This window comes from Pelophylax lessonae (assembly GCF_965119305.1).
Source record: "Pelophylax lessonae genome assembly, chromosome: 4".
NCBI classification, from domain to species: Eukaryota; Metazoa; Chordata; class Amphibia; order Anura; family Ranidae; genus Pelophylax; species Pelophylax lessonae.
This window is the reverse complement of record NC_138771.1, coordinates 468,143,485-468,159,561: the sequence shown is the minus strand read 5'-3', so window position 1 is coordinate 468,159,561 and position 16,077 is coordinate 468,143,485. Positions and strand designations below refer to the sequence as shown.

The 16,077-nt window shown below is 46.5% G+C and overlaps 1 protein-coding gene across 1 annotated transcript in view; it reads left to right on the top strand.

Annotated features, from left to right (window-relative positions):
• The window catches only part of LOC309552031 (matrix metalloproteinase-21-like), a 42,092-nt gene extending 29,785 nt beyond the window's left edge, over positions 1-12,307 (top strand). Inside the window, exons 6-7 of the mRNA XM_082252780.1 lie at positions 3,339-3,511; positions 11,591-12,307. Coding sequence (XP_082108906.1) covers positions 3,339-3,511; positions 11,591-11,896 — 479 coding nt within the window. The 3' untranslated portion in view covers positions 11,897-12,307. The remainder of the gene's footprint in view (positions 1-3,338; positions 3,512-11,590) is intronic.
• Positions 12,308-16,077: the final 3,770 nt, after the last annotated feature.

Below are 16,077 nucleotides of genomic sequence, written 5' to 3'. Positions count from 1 at the left end.
TGACTCTTCAATGAAGACCATATTTGTACAAGTATCTCTTTATAGTGGAATAGTGTACCACAACTCCAGTGTCTGCCAGATCTTTCTGGAGGAATCGTGCAGTCAAACGTGGGTTTTAAATTGTTTTTCTCACAATCCTGCGAGCTGTTCTGTCTGATATTTTTCTTGGTCTTCCTGATCTTGCTTTAACTTCCACTGTTCCTGATGACTGCCATTTCTTATTTACATTCCGAACAGAGGATATTGACATCTAAAAACGCTTTGCTATCTTCTTATAGCCTTCTCCAGCTTTGTGAGCGTCAACTATTTTCAGTTCCAGTTTTCTAGACAACTGCTTAGAAGATCCCATGGTGCTGATTGTTGGGGTAAGATCAGATGAGTCTGGGCATTTAAAACCTTTGAGATTGACATCACCTGGTCTTCCCAGACGATGATTGAGAACAATCCATGACATGACATGGCAGGTCTCAGCCTTGCAAAGAGGGCAGTGCATGCTATAAATTCTGCAGGGTGCCCAAACTTTTGCAGACACCATTTTTTTGTTTTCTGTAATTTTGAAAGTGTCAATGATGGAAATAAAATCTAACTTTTGTTTACATATTATAGGAATGTCGAATTTGTAATTTGATGTCTTTTGGAGATTTGTCCATCTTTCCTTGGCTTCTTTATGCACATTAATACAAATTTGTACTCGGGGTGCCCAAACGTTCGATCCCCACTCTATATATATATATATATATTTTTTTTTTTTTTTAGAAAAGATTCTGGAGAATAAAATGGCGGTCATTGCAATATTTTATGTCACACAGTATTTGCGCAACGGTCTTTCAAACGCAATTTTTAAAAGAAAAAAAGTACTTGACTGAATTTAAAAAAAACTTAACAGTAAAGTTAGCCAAATTTTTTTGTATATTGTGAAAGATGATGTCACGCAGAGTAAACAGATACCTAACATGTTACGGTTTAAAATTGCGCACACTTGTGGAATGGCGACAAACTACGTTACCTAAAAATCTCCATAAGGAACGCTTTAAAAAATGTTAACGGTTACCAGTTTAGAGTTACATAGGAGGTATTTTACTAGAATTATAGAATTATTGCTCTCACACTGATGATCGTGGCGATACGTTACATGTGTAATTTGAACACTGTTTTAATGCGAGCGTGAGTTAAGTATGTGTTTTCTTTGGTGTGTGAGCACGCTGGGACAGTGGCACCTTGAACATTTTTTTTTCTATTTATTTTATTTTTTATTTTTTTCACTGTCCCATTAAAGAAAAATCTAATCACTTTTATTGGCATCACTAGGCATGTAAACATCCCTTGTGACAGTAATAGGCAGTAACAAGTACTGTTTATGGAGGGATCTGGGGTCTAAAAGACCCCAAATCCATCCTTTGCAATTAAAAGTATTCAAAACATCAAAATCTGTGTTTTTTAATACTGTTTTTTTTTAAATCAGCACGTAGTGAGATCACTTCCGGGTTAATACATCAGCGCCCTGATCGGAGCGTAATCCGGCTTTGTTCCGGACTCCAGCCAACGAATGTGCCAGCTGGTCCCTCTGATCTCCCGGTGGGACGGGAGACCTGGGCGGAACGGTGGAAGGCAGCAGGAGGGGTGGGGTCATCCCCTCCCACTCCTTGTAATAACGGCTGAGCGGTTGCTGAGCCGCATCTGTTATCACTAGGAAAGCCGGCCACCCACTCTAAAAAACTGTACTGGGGGATGCCTGCAGCTGCAGGCATCACCCCAGTACAACCACTTCCTCAAACCGACGTACAGGTACGTCGGTTTGTGGAAAATGATTAAAACACAGTGCTTTCACATATGAGCCCCCTACAGCCCCCTTACAACATACTTATGACAATATTTTTTATTTTTCTCTCAGCAAGATCCATTAATAAAGAGGTGGTAAAGGAATTTTTTTTAATTAAAATAATAAATATGTTATACTTACCTGCTCTATGCAATGGTATTGACTGTCTGCTCCTCCTCCTCTTCTGTTTGTGCCCCAATAGCATGCTATGTGCTATAGTGGTACAGTTGTGGGCACGCTTCCGAGCTGGGCTGTGTGTATCCATAGACAGACACAGCGCATCTCGGCCCCACCCCCGATCCCTATTCAAAGGATTTGATTGACAGCAGCAGGAGCCAACGGCTCCTGCTCTGTGAATGCAGGATGAGGGTAGAGTAGGGCTGCCGGCAGGGACAGTGCTGCCTCCCTAAGTGTTTAGGGAGGGGTGGGTTTTGGCCCTGTGCCAGGCCAAAACATCTGAAGGAAATTGCTTTGCATGCCTTGGATGTGGTCCGGGCGATTAGGGTGTACCTGGCAGCTATGGAGTCTTTTAGGAAATCAGACTCACTATTTGTGCTTACGGATGGGCCTCGGAAAGGGTTGTCCTTCTTTCCCTCTCAATGCGCATTCTACTCGGGTGCTCAGTGCCTCCTGGGCCATCCTTCATGAGGAGTCAGTGACGCAGGTTTGCAAGGCGGCCACTTGGTCAACGGTGCACGCTTTCACAAAGTTCTATAAAATGGATGTCTCTGCATCTGCGGATGCTTCCTTTGGCCGCAGAGTTTTGCAGGCTGCTGTTTAGAGGACCTGGTCCTCTTTGAGGGTGTATTGTTCTTTTCAGGTGGGCTCCAGTTGTTTAGGTTGAGCTCCTGTTTACCTGGTTGGCTATAGTTTAGCTTTGGGAATTTCTTTTTTGCTGTTCCCACCCCTCATGTTTAACACTGCTTTGGGACGTCGCAATGGTTAAGAAGATCAGGAGCTGTGTCCGTCAATAAAAGAAAGAGAAAATGGGAATTTGACTTACCGTAAAATGTACTTCTCTGATGTTCATTGACAGACACTGCACCCTCCCCTCTACTATGTTGTAATTCTTCTGACACTGCTTGTAACAAAACAGAGTACCTATAGCAGAGAGAGGGAGTATACTCCCTGGGATTGCCCATAGGCATAGCCAGACTTTATTTCTGCCTAGTTTCCTACTCCTGTAGGGGGCAGTATAACCCAGTAGTTAAGAAGCTCAGGAGCTGTGTCCAAAAATCCAATTTTTTAGGAACCGGTCAGCTCTCTCCAAAAAAAAAATATATATATATTTTTGTGTGGAGTTGGCCAGGTGTATAGTGTATAGTATAATACTATAAACTGAATTTCCCGGGCCTCCCTTCTTTTTTGTTATTTAATGGAAGATGATCATTCGTAGTAGCTGACCTCACTAGAATAACTCCTGAGGGGGAATTGCTATAAATCAAGAGCCCACAAACTCTGTCTGATTTTTGTGTTCATATTCAGACCTATACTTAATGATGGCTTCCTTCCTTTGAAGGTACTCAAGTCTGGCGCTATGACCCTGACAAAGACACAGCCTATACAGAAGACTGGAAGAAAAATAAGTACCCTCAACTCATATCTGAGGCTTTCCCTGGGGCTCCAAGTCCAATTGATGCAGCTTTCTTTGACAAAAAGGAGCGTCTCATATATTTCTTCAGACAAAACAATGTATGGTTGAGTACCTATATATGTAGTTTTATTGATTGCAGTATTTTTATGATGGGACCTCCAATGTCTTTTATCTGGAAATCTATCTGGAATCTTGACTGTCAGCTATTTATTGTTTTGAGAAAGATGTGCTTATCTGAGATGTAAAATTAACATGCACAGAGATAATAGGAAGACTGCCATTGCTAAACTCTCCTTGTAAAAAAAGCCAGTTGCTTGCCTCTCATTCTGAACCAGTAGCTCAATACTCCAATTCAAGGCTCTGACCTGGAAGTAGTATGCAGATCATGAATTCTATAGGCTTGTTCTATGTCAATTGCTCAGAACACATTGAAGCCAGGGACAGCCAGGCAACGGGCATGCTTAAAACAAGGTCAACATTGGTTAGCCATGTACAGGCTTCTTTTGACTGAAAAAGCTTCTGCTAATTTCAAATTGACTTTGAAAGGCAGATAGCTCCTTTGCAGTCCCATAGTAATGCAATTGAAGCACGTGCTTGGTGTGCTATTGACATACCTGGGAACAAAGGAAGACACGACCAGCCTATCAGATGATATTCCGTTATTTACTTTATTAAAGTCTGGGAGAGAAATCAATTTACAAACATGTTGTAGCCTTTTTAGGCCTTAATGACATCATCTGTTCTAATATCCTGGGGACTAAAATGGTATCCTGAGACTGTCAATAGTGACACCAACCTCAAGGGGGTGAACCACTGTTTAGCAGCAAAAGTGGACAATCTATGGTCCTCTAGCTTAAAGTGGGTTTTGACATGTTTTTGACCCTATTCCTATGTTAAAGAAGTTCATAACTAGCAACACTGTTAAAGAAACTCACCTTTCCAGAACTCTATATGTCAGAAAGATGTCTCATGATTGTCAATCAAACTGTCAAACCATCCAATGGTTGGTGCCATAACTGATCACATGTGCAGCATCATGGCAGTTGAAGATTATACAGAGGCCAAGATGGCAGATTCCTTGGCTGAAAACGAAAGGCGGGTTTACTTACCCTTTAGGGTTTACATCTACTTTAACCACTTCCGGACCGCCCACTGCAGTTTTAGGTCGGTAGTTTGATGTTAAATACCAGTGTTATGGCAGCAGATAACTGGCATAATCCTGGTGTTTTCTTACAGGGCGGGCGATCCTCTTTCCCATAAAAGTGGTCCCAGCGGCAGATTCCCTGCAGAATCACTTTTATGGGTGGCAGGAGAGGTGCCCCCCCCCCTCCCTCTGCCACTTCCCGGTCATTTTCCAGAGCCATCGGTAGTGAGGAAAATGATCCGGTCCGTCCATGTCCCAGGCAGGAAGTCGAGTGAGGGCAAGATGGCCCCCGCTTGACTCCATGGACTTGGAGGATCGGAGCAACGTCAAACGTCGCTTCCTCCCAACGGACTTAAAGGGCCCTTTTTTTCATGCTAAAAAAAAATATGAAATTTTTTTTTCTTTTAAACGTAGATGTGAGATCTGAGGTCTTTTTGACCCTAGATCTCACATTAAAGAGGACCTGTCCTGCTTATTTCTAATACAAGGGATGTTTACATTCCTTGCAATAGGAATAAAAGTGATCACATTTTTTTAAAGGGACAGAGTAAAAATAAAAGGTTAAAATCAATAAGATAAAAAAAAGAAATGTAATGTGCCCTGTCCCTCCGAGCTCGCCCGCAGAAGCGAAAGCATACGCAAGTCACGCCCACATATGTAAATGGTGTTCAAACCACACATGTGAGTTATCCACTCGATCGTTGCCCTAGACCTTCTCTGCAACACTAAACTAGTAACCTGTAGAAATTTTTAAAGCGTCACTTATGGAGATTTTTAAGTACCAATGTTTGTCGCCACTCCACAATTTTGAAGCATGACATGTTGGGTATCTATTTACTCAGCGTAAGATCAGTTGGCTGCACTAAGGAATCAGGACCCAGACGGATAAGGTGTAAATAAGTTTAATAAGCTAAACGACACACTCCAATTCAAACACCAGTAGACCAAAAACAAGTAAACAAAATTATAAACATAACAGTGCAAAACCCCAATAGTGACCTAACTATATACAAAAGGATGGAGCAAACAATAGAGGGACAGGAGACAAGGGAAGCAGGGAGCAAGGTACAGGAAGCAGGGTACAGGGAACAGGACTCAGGATCAGGACACAGGTTCAGGCTCACACAGGGACACTGCTTGCAGGGAAAATACTAAAGCACTAAACCTAAGTGAAGGGCGGGCTTAAATTCCTTCAGGTGCAGCCTAATTAAAGTACAGTCCAGCTGCTGGGAGACACCTGCTGGTGAGCCCTGGAACTGCGTCCTTCAGCTCCAGGAACAGCAGTGCCACCAGTAGGTGACCCACGAAATGACACAGATCCTGACAGCCCCCCCCCTGAAAAGAGGCCTCTGGATGTTCCATTCTGCCCCAAAAGTCCAGAAAGGTTTCCCCTCCGTGTTTGTGGACTTCCTTACGATCTCCAGACCAGAGTCTTAACTTGCTGGAAGGCGTGCCACCAGAGTCCAGTAATTGATCATGGGTCCCACCACCAGGATCAGGAAGCCATCTAGGTACCCCACAGGTCAGATTCCTGCAGAGGTGTAACATCAAGAATATACATGCCCTCAATGCAGCACATGTCCCAACACTGAGACCGAAGGCATCAGGCAGAAAAGCACCAGCGGCAAGCATCAGACTGGGCATCAGGTGGAGGATCGTCAGGCTGGGCAGCGGGCTGGGGACCATCAGGTTGGGCAGCAGGCAGTGGCATATCAGGCTGGGCAGCAGGCAGTGGCACATCAGGCTGGGCAGCAGGCAGTGGAACATCAGGCTGGGCAGCAGGCAGTGGAACATCAGGCCGGGCAGCTGGCAGTGGCACATCAGGCCGGGCATCAGGCAGTGGCACATCAAGCCAGGCAGCAGGCAGTGGCACATCAGGCCAGGCAGCAGGCAGAGGACAAGCAGGCTGGGTAGCAAGCAGAGGACCAGCAGGCTGGGCAGAAATCACCGGATCCGCAGGCTGGGCAGCAAGCCCCCCAGATCAGCAGGCTGGGCAGCAGGCACTGGATCAGCAGGCTGGGCAGCAGGCACTGAATCAGCAGGCTGGGCAGCAGGCACTGAATCAGCAGGCTGGGCAGCAGGCACCAGATCAGCAGGCTGGGCAGCAGGAACTGGATCAGTAGGCTGGGCAGTAGGTACCAGGTAAGTAGGCTGGGCAGCAGGCACGGGATCAGTAGGCTGGGCAGCAGGCACCGGATCAGCAGGCACCAGATCAGCAGGCTGGACAGAAGGCACTGGATAATCATGCTGGGCAGCGGGCACCAGATCAGCAGGCTTGGCAGCAGGCACTGGATCATCAGGCTGAGCAGCAGCCACCCAATCAGCAAGCACTGGATCATCAGGCTGGGCAGCAGGCAGTGGATCATCAGGCTGGGTAGCAGACACCTGATCTTTGGGCTGGACAGCAGGCAGTGGCCCATCAGGCTGGGCTGCAGGCAGTGGAACATCAGGCTGGGCTGCAGGCAGTGGAACATCAGGCTGGGCAGCAGGCAGTGGAACATCAGGCCGGGCAGCAGGCAGTGGCACATCAGGCCAGGCAGCAGGCACTGCCAAATTAGGCCGGGCAGCAGGCAGAGGACAAGCAAGCTGGGCAGCAAGCAGAGGACCAGCAGGCTGGGCAGAAATCACTGGATCCGCAGGCTGGGCAGCAAGCCCCCCAGATCAGCAGGCTGGGCAGCAGGCACTGGATCAGCAGGCTGGGCAGCAAGCACTGAATCAGCAGGCTGGGCAGCAGGCACCGTGTCATCAGGCTGGGCATCAGGAACTGAAAAAGTAATCTGGGCAGCAGGCACCGGATCAATAGGCTGGGCAGCAAGCACCCGATCAGTAGGCTGGGCAGCAGGCACCGGATCAGTAGGCTGCGCAGCAGGCACCGGATCATAAGGGGCGCAGCAGGCAACAGATCAGCAGCCTGGGCAGCAGGCACCAGATCAGCAGGCACCAGATCAGCAGGCTGGGCAGCAGGCACCAGATCAACAGGCTGGGCAGCAGGCACCAGATTAGCAGGCTGGGCAGCAGGCACCAGATCAGCAGGCTGGGCAGCAGGCACCAGATCAGCAGGCACCGGATCAGTAGGCTGGGCAGCAGGCACCTGATCTGCAGGCCCTGGGTCAGCAGGGACCTGATCAGCAAGCTGGGCAGCAGGCACCGGATAAGCAGGCTGGGAAGCAGGGCACCAGATCAGCAGGCTGGGCAGAGGGCACCAGATCAGCAGGCCCTGGGTCAACAGGGACCTGATTAGCAAGCTGGGCAGCAGGCACCAGATCAGCAGGCTGGGCGGAAGGCACTGGATCATCATCCTGGGCAGTGACACCAGATCAGCAGGCTGGGCAGCGGGCACCAGGTCAGCAGGCTGGGCAGAAGGGCACTGGATCATCAGGCTGAGCAGCAGGCACCCAATTAGCAAGCACTGGATCATCAGGCTGGTCATCAGGCAGTGGCACATCAGGCCAGGATTCGGCAGTGGCACATCAAGCCAGGCAGCAGGCAGTGGCACATCAGGCCAGGCAGCAGGCAGAGGACAAGCAGGCTGGGCAGCAAGCAGAGGACCAGCAGGCTGGGAAGCAGGCATTGGATCAGCAGGCTGGGCAACAGACACCGGATCATCAGGCCGGGCAGCAGGCACGAGATCAGCAGGCTGGGGAGCAGGCACAAGATCAGCAGGCTGGGCAGCAGGCACTGTATCAGCAGGCTGGGCAGCAGGCACCAAATCAGCAGGCTGGGCAGCAGGAACCGGATGAGTAGGCTGGGCAGTAGGCACCAGGTAAGTAGGCTGGGCAGCAGGCACCAGATCAGTAGGCTGGGCAGCAGGCACCAGATTAGTAGGCTGGGCAGCAGGCACCAGATAAGCAGGCACTGGATCAGTAGGCTGGGCAGCAGGCACCTTATCTGCAGGCCCTGGGTCAGCAGGGACCTGATAGGCAAGCTGGGCAGCAGGCACCAGATCAGCAGCCTGGGAAGCAGGGCACCAGATCAGCAGGCTGGGCAGAGGGCACCAGATCAGCAGGCTGGGCAGAGGGCACCAGGGGCCTGATCAGCAAGCTGGGCAGCAGACACTGGATCAGCAGGCACCAGATCAGCAGGCTGGGCAGAAGGCACTGGATCATCATCCTGGGCAGTGGCACCAGATCAGCAGGCTGGGCAGCGGGCACCAGATCAGCAGGCTGGGCAGAAGGGCACTGGATCATCAGGCTGAGCAGCAGGCACCCAATCAGCAAGCACTGGATCATCAGGCTGGGCAGCAGGCAGTGGATCATCAGGCTGGGCAGCAGGCAGTGGAACATCAGGCCGGGCAACAGACACTGGCACATTAGGGAGAGGACAAGCAGGCTGGGCAGCAAGCAGAGGACAAGCAGGCTGGGCAGCAAGCAGAGAACCAGCAGGCTGGGCAGCAAGCAGAGGAGCAGCAGGCTGGGCAGCAATCACCGGACCCACAGGCTGTGCTGCAAGCCCCGGATCAGCAGGCTGGGCAGCACGCACTGAATCGGCAGGCTGGGCAGCAGGCACTGGATCAGCAGGAACCGGATCAGCTGACTGGGCACCATATCATCAGGCTGGGCAGCAAGCACCAGATCAGCAGGCTGGGCAGCAGGCACCAGATCAACAGGCTGGGCAGCAGTCACCAGATCAGCAGGCTGGGCAGCAGGCAACAGATCTGCAGGCCCTGAGTCAACAGGGACCTGATCAGCAAGCTGGGCAGCAGGCACCGATCAGCAGGCACCAGATCAGCAGGCTGGGCAGAAGGCCCTGGTTAATCATGCTGGGCAGCTGGCACCAGATCAGCAGACTGGGCAGCGGGCACCAGATCAGCAGGCTGGGCAGCAGGCACTGGATCATCAGGCTGGGCAGCAGGCACCCAATCAGCAAGCACTGGATCATCAGGCTGGGCAGCAGGCACCAGATCTTTAGACTGGGCAGCAGGCAGAGGCACATCAGGCAGGGCAGCATGCATAATTGTATGTGTGGGGATTCTCCTTTTCTTTTTAGATTTAGATACAGGAATCATGCGAGTGATTGCAGGGCTATGAATAGATTGTGAAGTAGAAGGAAGCATAATGGCAGTACTGGGAGATGGTGGCAAAGTAGAGACAGTTACAGAGGAGGATTTCTGAGAAGTTGCTAGGGGCAACAGAGTAGTAGAGGGGATTTTCACTGGATTAAATGCAGGAAAAGTGCAGCTAGTGGAGACAGGATATGAACATGCAGTTGGAAGCAAAGCATACTGAACTGCAGCTGTTGTTGCTATGGGTAACGAAGAGGGGAATCTTTGAGTAAACTGGTGTCTAGAGGCAGAAGTGGTTTGATGCTGAATCAGAAAGATCTGACCAGGTTTTGAGTAAGGGCTGAACAAAACTCAATTTACAATCCCCTTTTCTGATTAGAGAGTGTACAGCATTCGTACAATCCAGCAGAGCCTCTGGAGAATATACTGAATAATGTTCAATGAAATAGGATTTATCCTCTTCCAAGAGCCACACAAGAGATAACACCTGAGAGACACTAAAAGGAGGAGAATAATCATCACCACCATTGTGGATACTGGACAAAGCCAACTCTGCACAGAGTTGAATGAGTGGCTGAATCTCTCCAAACAAAAATCTACCTTGGTCAACAAGCGAGTGAGCCAGACGGATGCATTCCAACAATTGCTCTCTAGGATAAACTCTCACAATTTGGTGGCAATATTCCCTGTCTTCTGTTACAAGCTGGGTAAAATAAAAGAGCTCCTCTGACTGCATCTTGCAGCAACCAAACAATTCCTAATTCCCAGGTGCAACCAATCTGATCGTTAGTGGCTTCAGTATTCTGTCAGGGATACCACATGCAGGCATCCAGCAAGGGTGACCAGATCAGTTGGCTGTACTAAGAATCCAGGACCCAGACGGATAAGGTGTAAATAAGTTCATTAAGCTAAGGCTCCGTTCACATGTTAGCGTATGGATCGCGGGCAGAACCGCCGCAATTCCGCCTGCGATCCGGAGATTATTGCAAATCGCGGGACGCCTGTGCGTTGCCCGTTGATTTGCAATAGCCCCCCAAACGCTGAGCGATGTTGCCGCGATTTCCGCCTGCCGAATCGCGGTAACATCGCGCAAAAAAAATTGCGAGACGCAATACGCTCCAAAGAAGCTCTTGTACTTTTTTGGCCGTAATGCGTCCCGCGATTTTTTTTTGCGCGATGTTACCGCGATTCGGCAGGCGGAAATCGCGGCAACATCGCTCAGCGTTTGGGGGGCTATTGCAAATCAACGGGCAACGCACAGGCGTCCCGCGATTTGCAATAATCTCCGGATCGCGGGCGGGATCGCGGGCGGAATCGCGGCGGTTCTGCCCGCGATCCATACGCTAACATGTGAACGGAGCCTAAATGATACACTCCAATACAAACACCAGTAGACCAAAAGCAAATAAACAAAATATAAACGTAACAGTGCAAAACCCCAATAGTGACCTAACTAACTATATACAAAAGGATGGAGCAAACAATAGCAATACAGGACAGGGACAGGAGACAAGGGAAGCAGGGTACTCTTTGTTTGCTGCTTCGTTCCTCTGCTATCAGCATGAATCACTTCGGACCAGTTTTTCTGACACCAAGAGAAAAAAGGTGACAGGGAGGGAGCTCCACCTGATTGACAGCCTCAGCTCTGTTCCTTTGTGCTTTGTGAAGGGGATTGTGTCCCCTTCCCTCTAGTCAGCTGTCAGAGCTCTCCTAACTGAGCTCTGCAGAGTGTAACTTCAGCTCTCCACACCCTTTTTTCTGAACTCTCAGAGTAGCTTTATAATTCAGCACTTTTAACAGATGTAGAAAATAGAGGGCTGCAGATAGACACGTACAATTTATGTAGGAGGATTTGTTTAATCTCTGTGTATCACATAGGGCCAGTTCCTTCACTGGCTATATGTAAGGGTTTACAGCCACTTTACCATACAAATGGTATTTAGAAGTATTTATTATTATTGTTATTTCAAAGCTTAAAATCATTTTGCGTAGATTTGATTATTAAAAATCATTATACCCTAATCCTTTTAGGTAACAGCATTCAGCGTGGATAAGAACAAGTTAGTCGAAGGCTTTCCAAAACGCATCATAGACGTTTTCTCAGCGGTGGACCCTGGAGACCATCCAATAGGGTACCTAGATGCTGTCTACTTTTCCTATACAAATCAGGCAGCCTACTTCATGAAAGATAGTTATTACTGGAAAATGGTCAAAGATCAAGAAAGGCAAGCCAATGCATCCCTTCCACTCAATGGACTATGGCCCAGGAAGAAGATTAACTCCAAATGGTATGATATTTGTGATGTCCATCCTTCTGTTCTCTTCAACACAACATAGAGTGGAAAACTCTCACGTTTGGTCTGTATGCTCAACAGCACCGGGAAATAACATTGCAACACAATGTTTATTATTGCATTCCTGCCACCTCCAACGCTTCGTTGTGTACCATTAAAGCTGTTCCCAGGACTGCTGCTATGAGAAGGGAATGGGGAGGCCCAGTAGTCATGGGTTCCTCCAAATAACTTGCGATCACTTGTGTAATATCAAAATAACACACTACTTCTCCAGGAAATGTTTAACTTGCTATTGACTGTATCCAGGGTGTACAGACTCAAAGACTAAAGCAACATTCCACAATAATTTTTAAAGTGTACCTGTCTGAACATACTGAAAAACCGACTAGTACAGTCTAAGTATAAGCATAATGATAGTATGTACGTATGTACGTATGTATGCTGTAGGTAATTAGAGAAAATGTAAAGCTCTGCTTTTGCTTTATAGGGCTCTGCTATGTTAAAACCTATTGGAACCTTCAATAATTTTTTACTTACTGTAATGCTGACAGGTTTCTTAAACAGTAAAGGATGTATCCGTTTTTTTTTTTTTTTTTTTTATAAATCAATTATTATTGAATTTAAAGTTATAGGAATAGTACAAACTGCAGTGGTCCAGCCCATGCAGGGGAGACCACTGATAAGTGTCCAAGTTTTTTAATGTAACCTAATAGTATGCTGCAGCCTTCATTCAAACTCCCAACATTGGTAGCATGCTCAACACAAAGTGCAGCAGTCTGGTGCTCCAGTGGTCCAACATGCCCCCAGCACAGTTCTACAATCAACAACTCTGCTGACAGATTTTGAGTGTTGATTAGAACATTGTGGGGTGGGGTGGGGTTGTTGGACTGCTAAATATCTGGATTGCTGCATTCTCTGTGTTGCTCAACGGTCCAAATTTCCAGTGTGATGACAACACAGAGAAATCTAACAAAGACTGTAGAACACTAGTGCATTAAAAAAATATAAAAAAAAAAAAAAAAAAAAAACACTAACACATTACTGTTTGCTGCGCCTGGCTGCATTATAAGAAGAAAAATGAAAGATTCAACTGGGCTTTAATAATGATAATGTATAAAAGGTAGATTTAAACCCTATCTGGATGACATTTAGTTTGCAAAACTACTGTGTATCATAGACAACTGCCATTTTTTAAACATAAAATCCTGTTTTTTCTTTTTTCCAATTCTTTTTTTTGCACCTCGGTGCTGTTGATCTCCTGGAACGTCTTTCACACACCCATGCCCCAGCATGGGCTGCGGAAGTGGTTGAATATTGACTTCACTGTCAATCCTATTTGAGATTTTAGTAAGTGGGTTTAGAAATCTGTATTTTTTATCAAATAGATAATAAATTGTGCCAACTTAGCTCCCACTTTATTTCTTTAGAATACAGTCTCACTTCAGGACTGCTGTTGTATACTTAATTGGATTAGTTTATATTTGCCACCACAAAAGAAGCTTCTTGAGCAAACAGCAAAAAATACTTTTATGTGTTCTACAGTCCTTTACATTGAGATTTGTTAGTAGCAATTACAGAAATGTAGATTTTACTAGTAAAGTACAAGTAGTAGTAGTACTAGTATTTAGTAATTGCAACAGAGCAAGAGACTAACATGGAAGAGAAGTCTTCTGTATAAGAATCAAAAGCAGAAAGTTACCAGCACTCCAGGAAATGCATTTCAATGATTAATTGTAAATACGTCACATAAGTCCAACTGCTATGATAACATTTTGGGCCCTCGTAGGATCCTCTTCCTCAATGTGACTTAGTGGTCACTGACCCTTAGAGGTCTTTACACATTGGCATGGCAGTTTGACCTATGTGATGTCTTATATTTACAATAAATCACTGAGACACATTTCTTGAAGTGCAAGTGACTTTTTACTCTTGGTTCTGGTTATATAGGGCTCCATCTGTGTTTGCCACTTTGAGCACCCCTAGAGTTACAGGCCCAAACACCATCTAGATTTTGCTGCTCTACTTGGGACTTTTATTGTGTTTTGTACGGGGATACATTTAACCAGTTCTGGACCGGAAGGATTTGCCCCCTTAATGACCAGGCCATTTTTTGCGATGTCACTGCGTTACTTTAATGGACAATTGCACGGTCGTGCGACGCAGTACCAAAATAATATTGATGTCCCTTTTTCCCACAAATAGAGCGTTCTTTTGGGGGTATTTAATCACCTGTACGATTTTGATTTTTTTGTGCTATAAACAAAAAAAAAAAAAAAAGGAGTAACAATTCTGAAAAAAAAAACAATATTTTTTCACTTTCTGCTATATAACATTCCCCCCCCAAAAAAATGTAAAAATCTAAATTTTTCATCCTTTTGGGCCAATTTGTATTCCGCTACATATTTTTGGTAAAAAAAAAAAAAAAAAAAATCCCAAAATGCGTATTTTGATTGGTTTGCGCAAAAGTTATCGCATTATTTATTTTTTACTAGTAATGGCAATGATCTGCGATTTTTAGCAGGACTGCGACATTGCGGCAGACAGACAGACCCCTAGCTGACCTTTTTGACAGTTTTGGGGGGACCAGTGGCATTACTACAGTAATCAGGGCTAAAAATATGCACCGTTTCTGTAATAATGACACTGGCAGGGAAGGGGTTAACCTAGTGGGTGATCAAAGGGTAAATGTAAGCCTAGTGGAGTGTTTACTAAATGTTGGGGGAGGGGCTTGTGAAATTACCATAGAGACCTGTGATCCTATATAGAAGGATCGCAGGCGCTCTGTGATCATTTTTAGAGAGAAGAACAGTCGGCTGTGTTTACAACAGCTGACCGTTCTTCTGTCTCAGCGGGGAGTGATCGCAGGTGGCCGGCGGGAATCAATGCCGCCAGCCCCGTGCATCTGCATCCCTGCTGCCTAGTGGGGGCGGGAGCGCGCTCGCCCCCCAGCACCACGCGTGCAACCGACGTAGTACTACCTCGGTTTGCACAGCCGAGCCGAGCCAGCCTGCCGCAGTAAAACTGTGACAAGTGGTCAGCAAGTGGTTAAAGTATAAGTGCACTTTAACAAAAACGTACACCAACATCTAACCCCCCCACCACCTCCTTCCTGCAGCCTACTATAATATTTACATCCTCCAACCAAATATTTCCCCATTGGCTATACCTGGTCATCTCTTGAACATCTCAATGCTTAAGTGGGACTACACTGCATCTGAGCACCACAAAACAAAAACGCTATTTAGTTAATTTTTTATATTCAAAGAAAACTCCTCCATCCATTTATGTCTACGTGCTTTATTTTGCTATGAAATCACTTTTAAAAATGTCCCCCTAGCCTTTCTGGCTGTGGCCATCTTGAGTAAGGGCAGATGATTCATGTAACATTTACTTCCTGGAACCATCTGTCTCGCTCAGGCATGCAGACAGCCTTGATTCCCAGGTATGCAGACAGGAGGGTGTGCTTAGCTGAGAAAACCCATCCCCCTCCTGAAGACTCCTGGGATGTATGACATAATTTGCCTAGGCATGGAAACCAGGCAGTAACTTTTTACTTCCTGGTTTTCATGCTTTACTTACTTCATATATATTTACTAATGCTAGCAGCATAAAGATTAAAAATAGTCAATGTTGATTGAGAGAGTGAAGTTCCACTTTAGGAGACTGTACTATACATGTCCACGAGGATGCATTGAACATGCCCATCTAGACATTGGCTGGTGGATGCAGACATTGGTCTAATTTGTGGCCCAATTAGGTCTGGAGTTGGTTTTTAACACTATATTTACTGTATCAAAAAGTCACTGCATAGTTGTCCTGTGTCAGTGACTTCATTGCTGCCTCTTTGCAATGCGGATACTCTGGCTATACTACTTTTTATTTTTAGAAGGTGCTCAGTAATGGCATCCTGTGTATTTCTCTGATGACGGTTTTCCTTTCAAGCATCCCTGTCACTGAAATAAACTATTGAATAAAAGAAACACCTGCAAATAGGAAAGTAAATGCTCACCTTCTTCCATAGTCAAATTCCATTCCACTGAAGATAAATCATTCCTCCAAATCAGTGGTGGTCAATTTTTTTTAACATAGGGGTCCTCACGTATGACTCATGACACCACCAAACTGGCCACACATATTATTCAGTGAATGTAATGTAACACAAAGCTGTCAAAGGCTGCAGATATGCAATAGGAGATGGTTAAAGAATGGAGGCAGCCATAGATT